The 15420-nt window shown below is 47.4% G+C and overlaps 1 protein-coding gene across 1 annotated transcript; it reads right to left on the bottom strand.

The window, feature by feature from the left end:
* Positions 1 to 2199: 2199 nt before the first annotated feature.
* Positions 2200 to 2708, bottom strand: LOC122376420 (histone H3). The gene has a single exon (XM_043356288.1). It carries the CDS (start codon positions 2675 to 2677, stop codon positions 2267 to 2269), a length of 411 nt encoding a protein of 136 aa, XP_043212223.1. The 5' UTR covers positions 2678 to 2708; the 3' UTR covers positions 2200 to 2266.
* Between the last annotated feature and the right edge of the window lie 12712 nt (positions 2709 to 15420).

The following is a 15420-nucleotide window of genomic DNA, read 5'->3' on the forward strand; positions in this document are numbered from 1 at the left end:
CCGGCCGCGCCCAGCCTGGGGCAGAGATTCACGCGCTGACGCCGCACCCCTGGTCCGATTGCGCCCATCTTTTGATACGATGGTCAGCCCCACCCAAAGTTTGTGGCCACTAAATTTCATGTCGATACGCGGCGCCGTTCCGGCGCTTTAAGACACATAGGCATGACACAGCGATGATGACAACTTATAATTTATTAAGTAAGACTAGATGGCCATGTTTGCGCGATAACTGTATGGTATTTAATTGATTTTACGGGTTCTGTAGTGTGTACCAAGTTTGAGAGAAATTGGCCCAGCCGTTCTTGAGATAGGAAACTACTCCTTTCCAGGTGTGCACGTGCATTAGCATTTAGCACCCTACATATGATAATGTGTCGTTCGATTTGTGCCCGTTGACAGTCCCAAAATTCAGCACAATCGGCCCGGTAGCGGCTGAGTTATTGCAAGAATAAAATTATTTTATTTACTGGCGAATTCCCCTGGCGAGAGGTGCCTTCCGCTACCGTTTGTTGTCAAAGGTTCAATAGCCTGCCTGGGCCTGTCTGCCGAAGCCACCGATCCGATTTCGTCGGAAAATACGCGTAACGTTATCAAAACACGGTCGCATGCTTGAGTCATTTTCACAAAAGTTTATTGACTTTTCGATAATATCTTGGGTGGATATTGGTCAGAAAAGAATGCTCTTTCCGAATATGTAGGTTTCATAACGATTGATCATCGTTTTCAATACATTTTGGTGTTGTAAAGGACATCGCGCTCCGTGCAAATCAAATTTTCAAATTAATTTTTCATTATTAAAGAAATGGTACGGATCGTCACTTTTTATTTGCTTTCCTATTATTACACGTACATTTGTCTGAAAAATGATACAATACCGACTTCATTCCGTCAAGCCGTTTTCCAGCGGCATCGGTTTTCTTCCCACAATGCTTGAAATCGGTCATTTTTTCGCAACTGGGGGTGCTGTCTTGCACGTGGCGCGTGCTATGCTATGAAACTATATCAATACGATAGGCCCATCTCTCCTCTATCCAATGGTGGCCACCCCATCTCCCTGCAGCCTCCCATCGCCGAGTTATAAGCCCGGGAAAGGAGCGCTGCAGGCCCGATTTTCGCCCGATCACGATTTTCGCCGGCCACGTGTTAAGCCTATGGGAGCACCCTTTTGCACGTGCCGACGGCGCACCCCTGGGCTAATCCGTCCCAAATTTTAATACAAAGGCCGCCCACGCCCACAGATTCGGCATGCCAAATTTCACGCCGATACGCGGCGCCTTTCAGGCGCAATAAGACACATAAGTCCTGACAGACGCAGGCACGCACGCACGGACATCTTATAAATCATAATATAGACATATCAATACGCTAGGCCCATCTCTCCTCTATCGAGTGGTGTAAACCGCTTCTCGCTGCGACCCTCCGTTGCCGATTTATACAGCCGGGAAGTGGGCGCCGCAGGCCGGTTTTCGCCCGATCTTCGATTTGACCGTTTCCCGTGTTAACCCTATGGCGCACGCGAGCGCGTGCTGACGGCGCACCCCTGGACCAATCCGTCCCAAATTTTAATACAAAGGCCGCCCACGCCCACAGATTCGGCATGCCAAATTTCACGTCGATACGCGGCGCCTTTCAGGCGCAATAAGACACATAAGTCATGACGCACGCACGCACGCACGGACAACTTATAAATCATAATATAGATTAATCACTAATAGATAATTAATTAAACTTGCGAATTAATAATAATCAATGAATTATTATTAATTCGCAGGAATTGATTAATTTCTGCGAGTAACTTTTTCCTCGTCGCCGTTGGGGAGACGGTTAGGCTAGGTTAGGTTAGGTTAGGTTAGGTTAGGTTAAGTTAGGTTAGGTTGGGTTAGGCTAGGCTAGGCTAGGCTAGGCTGGGTAAGGTTGGGTTAGGTTAGGTTCGTTTCGGCTAGTTAAGGCTGGGTTGGGTTAGGTTAGGTTCAGTTCGTTTAGTCAAGTTTGGGTTGCGTTAGGTAAAGTTAGGTTAGGTTAGTTTGGGATAGGTTCGTGTGGGTTGGGTTAGGCTCGGTTTGGCTAGTTAAGGTTAGGTTAGGTTAGGTAAAGTTCTGTTTGGTCAGGCTAGGTTGGTTTAGGTAGTCCACAGTCCCCAAAGCGTCCTGTAGTCCACAAAGCGGCAAAAATCCGATCAGGCAATCTACGCAACACCTCTCTGGTCCTGAGAAGGACCTGTTTCTTGCTTGCCAGCCTGCCGGAGCACGGCAACGGCACAAGCGGCCTAGGCGCGCTCGCCGCGGATGCGACGCGCCAGCTGAATGTCCTTGGGCATGATGGTAACACGCTTGGCGTGGATGGCACACAGGTTGGTGTCCTCGAAGAGGCCGACCAGATAGGCCTCGCTGGCCTCCTGCAGGGCCATAACGGCACTGCTCTGGAAGCGCAGGTCAGTCTTGAAATCCTGGGCAATCTCGCGCACGAGCCGCTGGAACGGCAGCTTGCGGATGAGCAGCTCGGTGCTTTTCTGATAGCGGCGGATCTCACGCAGTGCCACTGTGCCGGGCCGGTACCTGTGTGGCTTCTTGACGCCGCCAGTGGCCGGCGCACTCTTGCGAGCCGCCTTAGTGGCCAACTGCTTGCGCGGTGCCTTACCGCCCGTGGATTTGCGTGCTGTCTGCTTTGTGCGAGCCATTGCGTGGGTTAAGTTTCGCGGTTTTTTTTTTTTTTTTTTTTTTTTTTTTTTTTTTTGAATTTTGCATCCCGGTTGCACTAAGGCATACCGGGGAGGGGAAGCTAATAGCTGGCAATGAGCCAGATCTTTCGTTTTACGTTACTTTACCACCGGCTATTCAAGACCGGCCCAAAACTAGCGACTAAGGCAAATAGCTACGTTATACCGGCTCATGTGACGTCCGGTGGGAGGAAAGCTAGGGAGAGCCGAAAAGAAGGCCAGAGTGGCAAGGCCGAGATTTAGATGAATTTTAGTACTTACTTCGGATGTCTTGCAGCTGTATCTTCGTGTTTTGTTGTGTGGTGTTGTTTTGTGGAGTGTTTGTTGTGTATGATTTCTACCAGGAAAAGTCCTAACTAGAAAAAACCTGGTGCCTAGCCAAGAGGGCAAAACCTGTGCGTTTTTGCCAAATTGCACAGGAAAAATCCCTTTAGAAGTAATTACTTTACGTTATATCACTAGAGTGTCACTGTTTTGTGGGTCTATGAATGACTGAAAGGTAGCGGGTAGTACCGGTGATGCATCAGCCTCAATTGAAGCCAATGCCGCATCGGTGGGCAAGGAGGAGGTCAAAATCGGTAGGGTTCCCCCGACGCCGCCACCAGCACACCCGCCGGCGCCGACCGCCGCCGGACCCAGCCCCCGCCCCGCCCCTACCCCATCAGCTAACGCGGAAGGGCCAGGTGCGAGCCGGGCCCCAAGCAGCGACCGGCGCCGCCAAGCGCGCCGACAACAACTCGAGCTGAACCAAAGTTTCAATTCCAGTGAAGTCTCATATTCGGGTAGTCATAGTCGGTTGGTGTCAATGTTGGTAGCAATTTTTGGCTCTCCCATCGGTAATGAAGTAGCTCTTAGAGCTGACGCTGCGACTCAGTGGTTGTCACGTTAGAACTTGGTAACGTCGGGAAGTCACGTTCAGTAAGCCCGGTCAGGCCTTGTCGTGCCCTAGAGGCGAGGGAGGAGAGCCACATTCCCCCGACACCAGGGTTGTCCATAGGGGAGCCCTTAACGCCCGGCGGCAGCTGGCCGAACAGGTTCCCCCCCTGAAAGGCTTAATAACCAGCCGGTTTAGGACCGACCAATCCTGTCTCGAGTGGGCCTCAACCGTGAAGCGGGATCCCTGTCGAGAACCGGGCGAGACCCAGAAGGAGGAAGTCAAGTCCAGTTGGGACCCCAGGATGTGTCCAGGCGCGCCGTCAGCAACGCTAGGAGGACGGATGTCAATTCCAGTGAAGTCTCATATTCGGGTAGTCATAGTCGGTTGGTGTCAATGTTGGTAGCAAATTTTGGCTCTCCCATCAGTAATGAAGTAGCTCTTAGAGCTGACGCTGCGACTCAGTGGTTGTCACGTTAGAACTTGGTAACGTCGGGAAGTCACGTTCAGTAAGCCCGGTCAGGCCTTGTCGTGCCCTAGTGGCGAGGGAGGAGAGCCACATCCCCCCGGCACCAGGGTTGTCCATAGGGGAGCCCTTAACGCCCGGCGGCAGCTGGCCGAACAGGTTCCCCCCCTGAAAGGCTTAATAACCAGACGGTTTAGGACCGACCGATCCTGTCTCGAGTGGGCCTCAACCGTGAAGCGGGATCCCTGTCGAGAACCGGGCATGACCCAGAAGGAAAAAGTCAAGTCCAATTGGGACCCCAGGATAGGTCCCGGGCTCCGTCAAACCTCATGTTAAATGGAGTTTTCTAGTTTTGTGTTGTGCAAAAAGTTAAAAAGGAGTTCTAGCAAATCTGGATAGGTATCTCCTAGTATATTTTCGATGTTGAAAGTTATTTTATGTCTTTGCGTGTAATCAATCAATGGTTGTCTAAAACGATGATATTGTGGGCAGCTTATAAGAAAGTGTTTTATATTATATCTGACGTCATCCCCGCAATAGTGACAGTTTGGAGGAGGCATTCCTTCTATAATGTAATTATGTGTAATTTTGGTGTGACCCATCCGTAGTCTAGCAAGTATGATTTCCTTAATTCTAGTATCCTGACTAGAGGAGTGCCAATGTCCCACCTCTTGCTTAATAGGGTAAAGGTGAAAATGTGGGTTTACGTTCCAATCAAGTTGGAAAGATTTTTTAGAGGCTAATGCTATTGCGTTAAGGTAATCATTGACTGGGCAGCTAATTTGATTTTGTTGGGGGTCATTCAAGCTTTCTTTGGCTGCCAGGTCAGCTCGATCATTTCCACTTATCCCGCTATGACCGGGAATCCAAAGGAATTTGATGTTATGATTATTGGTATTAATAAATGATCTTATTTCATCCACTATGGGATGTGATAGTGAGTTGAGAGAGGCCAGAGCACAAATAGCTGCTCTAGAGTCTGAGCAAATGACTGCGTTATCAATGCTTTCAGTATTTACGTATTTTAGAGCTGCAAATATCGCAGAAAGTTCTGCTGTATATATAGAAGCAATGTCTGGTAGCCGGAAAAATAGAGTAAAGTTGTTGTGCACAATTGCTGCACCTGTGCGGTTCTCTGATTTGGAACCGTCGGTATATATAAAATCATACTCATTATGTTCGTTTTTGAATTCATTGAACATCTCCTGGATTTCTAGGGGATGTATTAGGATTTTTGGGTCAGAGAAAAGAAGTGTTGTATCTAGTGGTTCAAATAGCCAGAAAGGCTGCAATTTGGGAACCAATTTAACGTTAGGTGGGTCAATTTTGTGATCTTGCAATACTTTGCTTATCCTTACGTTAATTGTTCGATAACGAGCTTGCTTGGTAGTTAGCCGTTGGGGTACTGGAATGTTCAGAATTTGAGAAGTAAGATTTTCAGGCCGCGCCATTGAGCGAATATAGAATCTCAGTAGTTGAGTATCCCTTCGCCTTGCGAGTGGGGGAATATTTGTATCTATATTGAGATTCATTGCCGGAGTTGTTCTAAGACCTCCTGTTATTATTCTAAGTGCTGCATTTTGAATTACTTCTAGTTTGTTAAGGACCGTTTGAGATATATCACCGAACAAAAAAGCATTGTAGTCTAGAATGGGTCGAATTAGAGATGTATAGAGGCGAAGGAGCGTACGACGGTCTGCTCCCCACGTCCTTCCTGCTATACATTTAAGAACATTTATGCGGCGGGCGCATCTAGCTTTGAGTTTTTCTACGTGATCATTGAAGGTTAGGCGTCTGTCTAGTGTCAAGCCGAGGTATTTAAATGACGTAACTAGTGGGATAATTTGACCATTCAAATGCATGGGGATGCGTGGAGAAATGTGCAGACGCTGCGTTGAGAAAATCATGGTAGCTGATTTTGCAGGGGAAATAAACACACCCCATCGGGAGCACCATTCTTGGATCAGATTTAGAGCTAACTGGATATATTCATTTGCCCTATCTACGCTGGGGTGTGAAAACCATATCGCCAGATCATCAGCGTAAAGAGAAAACTTAATATTAGAAGAAATACTAGGGAGATCTTTGCAAATATCATTAATAAGCATCAGAAAAAGTGTAGGTGAGAGCGGACTACCCTGAGGTATTCCATGCTCTTGTGATGTGCGCACTGAGTGTGCTACGCCACACCTAACAGAGAAGGTTCGGTTACTAATGAAATTTCGGAGGTAAGTGGCGAGAAAGCCGCGAACGCCCATTTGGTGTAATTTAATTAGGAGGGCAGAATGATGTACTTTATCAAAGGCGGCCTTAAGATCGAGAAATAGTGCTACCGTTACGTTATTGTTTTGAAATCCGCGCTGTACTGAGTCAATTATATGGACTAGGCCGTCGGACGTGGATCGGCCAGGCCTAAAGCCGTTTTGACAGTTTGTAAGTTTATTGTTTGATTCAATGTAAACTCTAATTCGACTATTCACCATTCTTTCTAGGATTTTTGAGGCACAACTACATAGAGAAATGGGGCGATAACTGGAGGGATCCTTTGGATCTTTTCCGAATTTTAGTATGGGGATAAGCGTGGCATCTTTCCAAGTATCAGGGAAGCTACCTTCTTCCCAGAGTTTATTTATTGCACTAAGAAATATTTCAAGTCCAGACTCTGAAAGATTTCGAAAAAAGGGGTAGGCTAGTAGGTCTGGACCAACTGAAGTATTACCGCATTTGCTGATGGCAAATTGAAGCTCCTTTAGTACAAATGGTTGATTGTAATGCTCTGTGTTGTCAGATTCGAAGTGGAGTGTTGAAAGTATGCTGTTGAGAGTGTTGTGTTGTTGCTGTGTGTAGATGTTGTGTGCTGATACTCGAGCGTAATGGGCTGCAAACTGGTTTGCGACGTCGTAAGGTGTGGTGTATTGTATGTTTTCAATTGAGAGATGAGGTATTTTAAAGTTAGGTTTACGTTTGAGTTTAAAGCATCTAATAAGGTTCCATATCTCACTAAGGGGGGTAAATCTGTTAAATTTACTGGAAAATTCTTCCCACGCCTCACGTTTTGCTTTAAGGATTGTCATTTTAGCATCATATCTAGCTTGCCTAGCCTCCTGTTCGTATCTAGGCGTAATATGTCTTTGGAATGCCCGCAACGCTCTGCGTCTCCGGGCTACCGCTTTCCTACATTCATCGTTCCACCAAGGTGCGTGTTTTTGATCTTTCCGACCTATATTACGGGGTATGTTGTCAAAAGCAGCTTGTGATATTACGTTAAGTATTTGATTTATTTCAATACATTCATTTTCGGTTTCAATTAGATTCTCATCAACGTATTCTCTAAATTTATTCCAGTCTGCTTTCTTAAATCTCCATTTTGGCGTAAACAATTCTTGTTGTATTGAAGGTGCTCCTATCATAATATGAATGGGAAAATGGTCACTAAAGTAAGTATCAATTTGAACTTCTGGTTTAAAAATAGGCGCTATTCTAGGTGTTGATATAACGAGGTCAATTACTGACTGGGTATGTCTCTCAATTGAAAGACTTTGGCGTGTTGGAGTAGTGTCGTTGAGAAAGACAAGCTGATGCTGGTCAAGTAGGGTGTTGAGTATGTTTCCGCGAGTGTTGTTTGTGGAGCAGCCCCAGGCTACGTGATGAGCATTAAAATCACCAAGTATGAGGGTCGGGGTAGGTAGTTGTTCAAAAAACTTATCAATTTCTTCACTAGGGATAACATTAGTTGGAGAAAGGTAAACTGATATTACGTTGATACTTTGTTCTGCAAGTTGAACATTAGTTGCTACATAATTAAGCGTCGAGTCTACGTTAAATTGATAGTGGAGAAGCTTATTTGATATATAAAGAGCCGTGCCACCTCGGCGGGGTTGTTCATTTACGTTATTGAAGTAGGCTGAGTAACCAGGCAAAGTAAAAGAATAGTTCTCAGCGTCTGAATCAAGGAAGCGGGTTTCTTGTATTGCGGCTATCAATGGTTTTTTGTCGGTCATATATTCTCGGAATTCTCCCCAATGGGATACTAGCGAGCTTGTATTCCATTGGAGAATGAATTCCTGTTTGATGCTACCCATGTTAGTGGTTAGAAAACTTTAAAGCGTGGTTTGACGGAGAACCGGGGAGCTCTGGGTGGTGGACGGGGATAAGGTCCGCGAGCTGCACCTGGAGACTGTGCGATTACGCAGCCGCAAAGACTGCTCTGAGTCAAGGGGCGACTGGATCTCCGTTATTGTTGAGTTCACGTCCTCTTCAGTGACACTGATTTCGTGTTCCACTGTTGAGGCTTCTGAGATTGGGGAGTTGAAAGGGGACTCCGTTTCCGCCGGGCTTCCCAGCTGGTCCCCTTTTTTCAGTGTAGCGACACTTTCAGTCGCTACGGGGGGTGCATGCGCAGTTATCTCTTTTCCGGATTCCTGCGCATGTGGCGCCGCTGCGCTCTTTGCGTCAGCAGGATGGCGCGGGTCGGGAGTCAGGTTAGACTGCCCCTGTTCGGAGTTGGGAGTTTGAGCGTGCTCTGCGCGCTCGGACTTTTCTGATCGGGTCGGGTGATCGACAGCTGGCTGAGGGCCGGCTGCGTTTGGGCCACTTTGAATGGGTCGGCGCTGTGCGTGCTCGTCCCTGTGACCTGGAGCTCGCTTAGCGTGCTCCTGTCGGGTGTTCGTCATAGGTGGCTCAGCGGCTCTGTCGCTTCGAATGGGTTGGCGCTGTGGGCGCTCATCCCTGCGACCTTGGTTGGGTTGCTCTTCCCGGTTGGGGTCGAGCCACTGCTGCGTGCGCTGGGCGCGTGCCGGCAGCTCTGGGAACTCTTGTTCCTCCGGGGGCCAGATGGGGCGGTTGAACCGCGGCCCGCGAGCATGATGCTCCTCTCGGGCGCGGGCCTGTTCGGTCCGGTGAAGTTCAGCGGAATACCGCCGGATGGGGCATCGCCTGTCCCAGGCAGGGTGATCACCGCCACAGTGGGCACAGGTGCAGCTCGCGGCCTCACAGTGGTCTGTCGGGTGCTCGTCCGCGCACCTGCCACACAGCGGGTTACGGCGGCGGCAGTGTCGGGTGGGATGATTTGCCCAGCAGTTTTGGCACAAGGGCGGGGGCGGGACCCAGGGATCCACCTGTACTCGGGCATACCCGCACTGGATGTGGGTGGGGAGCTCTGTGCCCGAGAAGCTGACCCTGATGGTAGGGTTTGGTCCTCGCGTCGCGAGGTTCCTTGATGGCATTCGCTGCACCCGGATGACTTTTTGGGGAGCGAGCTCTTTCAGCAGATCGGCGTTGGTCATGTCCGACAGCATTTCACTGCGGATCACGCCGTGCACACTGTTTAGGTGCACCGCCACATGCACGTTGACATCTTGACCCAAGATGGACTGGGTCGCGAGCGCTTTTTTAGTCTGGTTTAGGTTGTGGGTCTTTAGTAGGAGGGCTCCCGACCGGATCGGCTTAGCGTCCAGAACGGGGCCGAGCAACCGGTCAACTTCGCGGGCGAGAGCGAAGGGATTAGTCTTTTTAAAGTCCGTGGACTTGTCTTTTTTGGTTGCCAGGAGGAAGCAAGCTCCCTCCGGCGGTTTGTCGTTAAGTTCGAGGATGGCAGGGGGATCCTCCCCCTGCCGATACATGACCGGAACGGTCTGACTTGAGACTATGTCAAAGATTACTGATGAAAAAATATAAAAAAAATGGGCGGAGCGGGCCGGCTTGCCGGTTACCGCGGAAAACCCGACTCACCGCGAGGAGGAAAGATGAGCGATGGGGGAGGGGGGAGAATAAGAGTCTCCCGAAGAGCGGGTGATAGGAAAGATGGAAAAGTCGACCTTGCCCTATATGACCTACCTAATTAGCTAAGCATATAGGGCTGAAGGCCAGGCAGAGGCGACCGGCACCAGTTGGTGCGCGGATAGCACGGCGAACCGTGTGCGCCCACCGCTGTAACGTGGCGAACCGCCCCCGTCACAGCAAGTGTCCTGAAAGTTTCGCGGTTTTTTTTTTTTTTTTTTTTTTTTTTTTTTGAATTTTGCATCCCGGTTGCACTAAGGCATACCGGGGAGGGGAAGCTAATAGCTGGCAATGAGCCAGATCTTTCGTTTTACGTTACTTTACCACCGGCTATTCAAGACCGGCCCAAAACTAGCGACTAAGGCAAATAGCTACGTTATACCGGCTCATGTGACGTCCGGTGGGAGGAAAGCTAGGGAGAGCCGAAAAGAAGGCCAGAGTGGCAAGGCCGAGATTTAGATGAATTTTAGTACTTACTTCGGATGTCTTGCAGCTGTATCTTCGTGTTTTGTTGTGTGGTGTTGTTTTGTGGAGTGTTTGTTGTGTATGATTTCTACCAGGAAAAGTCCTAACTAGAAAAAACCTGGTGCCTAGCCAAGAGGGCAAAACCTGTGCGTTTTTGCCAAATTGCACAGGAAAAATCCCTTTAGAAGTAATTACTTTACGTTATATCACTAGAGTGTCACTGTTTTGTGGGTCTATGAATGACTGAAAGGTAGCGGGTAGTACCGGTGATGCATCAGCCTCAATTGAAGCCAATGCCGCATCGGTGGGCAAGGAGGAGGTCAAAATCGGTAGGGTTCCCCCGACGCCGCCACCAGCACACCCGCCGGCGCCGACCGCCGCCGGACCCAGCCCCCGCCCCGCCCCTACCCCATCAGCTAACGCGGAAGGGCCAGGTGCGAGCCGGGCCCCAAGCAGCGACCGGCGCCGCCAAGCGCGCCGACAACAACTCGAGCTGAACCAAAGTTTCAATTCCAGTGAAGTCTCATATTCGGGTAGTCATAGTCGGTTGGTGTCAATGTTGGTAGCAATTTTTGGCTCTCCCATCGGTAATGAAGTAGCTCTTAGAGCTGACGCTGCGACTCAGTGGTTGTCACGTTAGAACTTGGTAACGTCGGGAAGTCACGTTCAGTAAGCCCGGTCAGGCCTTGTCGTGCCCTAGAGGCGAGGGAGGAGAGCCACATTCCCCCGACACCAGGGTTGTCCATAGGGGAGCCCTTAACGCCCGGCGGCAGCTGGCCGAACAGGTTCCCCCCCTGAAAGGCTTAATAACCAGCCGGTTTAGGACCGACCAATCCTGTCTCGAGTGGGCCTCAACCGTGAAGCGGGATCCCTGTCGAGAACCGGGCGAGACCCAGAAGGAGGAAGTCAAGTCCAGTTGGGACCCCAGGATGTGTCCAGGCGCGCCGTCAGCAACGCTAGGAGGACGGATGTCAATTCCAGTGAAGTCTCATATTCGGGTAGTCATAGTCGGTTGGTGTCAATGTTGGTAGCAAATTTTGGCTCTCCCATCAGTAATGAAGTAGCTCTTAGAGCTGACGCTGCGACTCAGTGGTTGTCACGTTAGAACTTGGTAACGTCGGGAAGTCACGTTCAGTAAGCCCGGTCAGGCCTTGTCGTGCCCTAGTGGCGAGGGAGGAGAGCCACATCCCCCCGGCACCAGGGTTGTCCATAGGGGAGCCCTTAACGCCCGGCGGCAGCTGGCCGAACAGGTTCCCCCCCTGAAAGGCTTAATAACCAGACGGTTTAGGACCGACCGATCCTGTCTCGAGTGGGCCTCAACCGTGAAGCGGGATCCCTGTCGAGAACCGGGCATGACCCAGAAGGAAAAAGTCAAGTCCAATTGGGACCCCAGGATAGGTCCCGGGCTCCGTCAAACCTCATGTTAAATGGAGTTTTCTAGTTTTGTGTTGTGCAAAAAGTTAAAAAGGAGTTCTAGCAAATCTGGATAGGTATCTCCTAGTATATTTTCGATGTTGAAAGTTATTTTATGTCTTTGCGTGTAATCAATCAATGGTTGTCTAAAACGATGATATTGTGGGCAGCTTATAAGAAAGTGTTTTATATTATATCTGACGTCATCCCCGCAATAGTGACAGTTTGGAGGAGGCATTCCTTCTATAATGTAATTATGTGTAATTTTGGTGTGACCCATCCGTAGTCTAGCAAGTATGATTTCCTTAATTCTAGTATCCTGACTAGAGGAGTGCCAATGTCCCACCTCTTGCTTAATAGGGTAAAGGTGAAAATGTGGGTTTACGTTCCAATCAAGTTGGAAAGATTTTTTAGAGGCTAATGCTATTGCGTTAAGGTAATCATTGACTGGGCAGCTAATTTGATTTTGTTGGGGGTCATTCAAGCTTTCTTTGGCTGCCAGGTCAGCTCGATCATTTCCACTTATCCCGCTATGACCGGGAATCCAAAGGAATTTGATGTTATGATTATTGGTATTAATAAATGATCTTATTTCATCCACTATGGGATGTGATAGTGAGTTGAGAGAGGCCAGAGCACAAATAGCTGCTCTAGAGTCTGAGCAAATGACTGCGTTATCAATGCTTTCAGTATTTACGTATTTTAGAGCTGCAAATATCGCAGAAAGTTCTGCTGTATATATAGAAGCAATGTCTGGTAGCCGGAAAAATAGAGTAAAGTTGTTGTGCACAATTGCTGCACCTGTGCGGTTCTCTGATTTGGAACCGTCGGTATATATAAAATCATACTCATTATGTTCGTTTTTGAATTCATTGAACATCTCCTGGATTTCTAGGGGATGTATTAGGATTTTTGGGTCAGAGAAAAGAAGTGTTGTATCTAGTGGTTCAAATAGCCAGAAAGGCTGCAATTTGGGAACCAATTTAACGTTAGGTGGGTCAATTTTGTGATCTTGCAATACTTTGCTTATCCTTACGTTAATTGTTCGATAACGAGCTTGCTTGGTAGTTAGCCGTTGGGGTACTGGAATGTTCAGAATTTGAGAAGTAAGATTTTCAGGCCGCGCCATTGAGCGAATATAGAATCTCAGTAGTTGAGTATCCCTTCGCCTTGCGAGTGGGGGAATATTTGTATCTATATTGAGATTCATTGCCGGAGTTGTTCTAAGACCTCCTGTTATTATTCTAAGTGCTGCATTTTGAATTACTTCTAGTTTGTTAAGGACCGTTTGAGATATATCACCGAACAAAAAAGCATTGTAGTCTAGAATGGGTCGAATTAGAGATGTATAGAGGCGAAGGAGCGTACGACGGTCTGCTCCCCACGTCCTTCCTGCTATACATTTAAGAACATTTATGCGGCGGGCGCATCTAGCTTTGAGTTTTTCTACGTGATCATTGAAGGTTAGGCGTCTGTCTAGTGTCAAGCCGAGGTATTTAAATGACGTAACTAGTGGGATAATTTGACCATTCAAATGCATGGGGATGCGTGGAGAAATGTGCAGACGCTGCGTTGAGAAAATCATGGTAGCTGATTTTGCAGGGGAAATAAACACACCCCATCGGGAGCACCATTCTTGGATCAGATTTAGAGCTAACTGGATATATTCATTTGCCCTATCTACGCTGGGGTGTGAAAACCATATCGCCAGATCATCAGCGTAAAGAGAAAACTTAATATTAGAAGAAATACTAGGGAGATCTTTGCAAATATCATTAATAAGCATCAGAAAAAGTGTAGGTGAGAGCGGACTACCCTGAGGTATTCCATGCTCTTGTGATGTGCGCACTGAGTGTGCTACGCCACACCTAACAGAGAAGGTTCGGTTACTAATGAAATTTCGGAGGTAAGTGGCGAGAAAGCCGCGAACGCCCATTTGGTGTAATTTAATTAGGAGGGCAGAATGATGTACTTTATCAAAGGCGGCCTTAAGATCGAGAAATAGTGCTACCGTTACGTTATTGTTTTGAAATCCGCGCTGTACTGAGTCAATTATATGGACTAGGCCGTCGGACGTGGATCGGCCAGGCCTAAAGCCGTTTTGACAGTTTGTAAGTTTATTGTTTGATTCAATGTAAACTCTAATTCGACTATTCACCATTCTTTCTAGGATTTTTGAGGCACAACTACATAGAGAAATGGGGCGATAACTGGAGGGATCCTTTGGATCTTTTCCGAATTTTAGTATGGGGATAAGCGTGGCATCTTTCCAAGTATCAGGGAAGCTACCTTCTTCCCAGAGTTTATTTATTGCACTAAGAAATATTTCAAGTCCAGACTCTGAAAGATTTCGAAAAAAGGGGTAGGCTAGTAGGTCTGGACCAACTGAAGTATTACCGCATTTGCTGATGGCAAATTGAAGCTCCTTTAGTACAAATGGTTGATTGTAATGCTCTGTGTTGTCAGATTCGAAGTGGAGTGTTGAAAGTATGCTGTTGAGAGTGTTGTGTTGTTGCTGTGTGTAGATGTTGTGTGCTGATACTCGAGCGTAATGGGCTGCAAACTGGTTTGCGACGTCGTAAGGTGTGGTGTATTGTATGTTTTCAATTGAGAGATGAGGTATTTTAAAGTTAGGTTTACGTTTGAGTTTAAAGCATCTAATAAGGTTCCATATCTCACTAAGGGGGGTAAATCTGTTAAATTTACTGGAAAATTCTTCCCACGCCTCACGTTTTGCTTTAAGGATTGTCATTTTAGCATCATATCTAGCTTGCCTAGCCTCCTGTTCGTATCTAGGCGTAATATGTCTTTGGAATGCCCGCAACGCTCTGCGTCTCCGGGCTACCGCTTTCCTACATTCATCGTTCCACCAAGGTGCGTGTTTTTGATCTTTCCGACCTATATTACGGGGTATGTTGTCAAAAGCAGCTTGTGATATTACGTTAAGTATTTGATTTATTTCAATACATTCATTTTCGGTTTCAATTAGATTCTCATCAACGTATTCTCTAAATTTATTCCAGTCTGCTTTCTTAAATCTCCATTTTGGCGTAAACAATTCTTGTTGTATTGAAGGTGCTCCTATCATAATATGAATGGGAAAATGGTCACTAAAGTAAGTATCAATTTGAACTTCTGGTTTAAAAATAGGCGCTATTCTAGGTGTTGATATAACGAGGTCAATTACTGACTGGGTATGTCTCTCAATTGAAAGACTTTGGCGTGTTGGAGTAGTGTCGTTGAGAAAGACAAGCTGATGCTGGTCAAGTAGGGTGTTGAGTATGTTTCCGCGAGTGTTGTTTGTGGAGCAGCCCCAGGCTACGTGATGAGCATTAAAATCACCAAGTATGAGGGTCGGGGTAGGTAGTTGTTCAAAAAACTTATCAATTTCTTCACTAGGGATAACATTAGTTGGAGAAAGGTAAACTGATATTACGTTGATACTTTGTTCTGCAAGTTGAACATTAGTTGCTACATAATTAAGCGTCGAGTCTACGTTAAATTGATAGTGGAGAAGCTTATTTGATATATAAAGAGCCGTGCCACCTCGGCGGGGTTGTTCATTTACGTTATTGAAGTAGGCTGAGTAACCAGGCAAAGTAAAAGAATAGTTCTCAGCGTCTGAATCAAGGAAGCGGGTTTCTTGTATTGCGGCTATCAATGGTTTTTTGTCGGTCATATATTCTCGGAATTCTCCCCAATGGGATA

This window comes from Amphibalanus amphitrite, unplaced genomic scaffold, assembly GCF_019059575.1.
Source record: "Amphibalanus amphitrite isolate SeventyFive unplaced genomic scaffold, NRLGWU_Aamphi_draft 002129F_arrow, whole genome shotgun sequence".
Lineage (NCBI taxonomy): Eukaryota > Metazoa > Arthropoda > Thecostraca > Balanomorpha > Balanidae > Amphibalanus > Amphibalanus amphitrite.

Coding starts and splice junctions, on each gene's coding strand:
- LOC122376420 (XM_043356288.1), bottom strand. CDS start 2,677: ATGGCTCGCACAAAGCAGACAGCACGCAAATCCACGGGCGGTAAGGCA.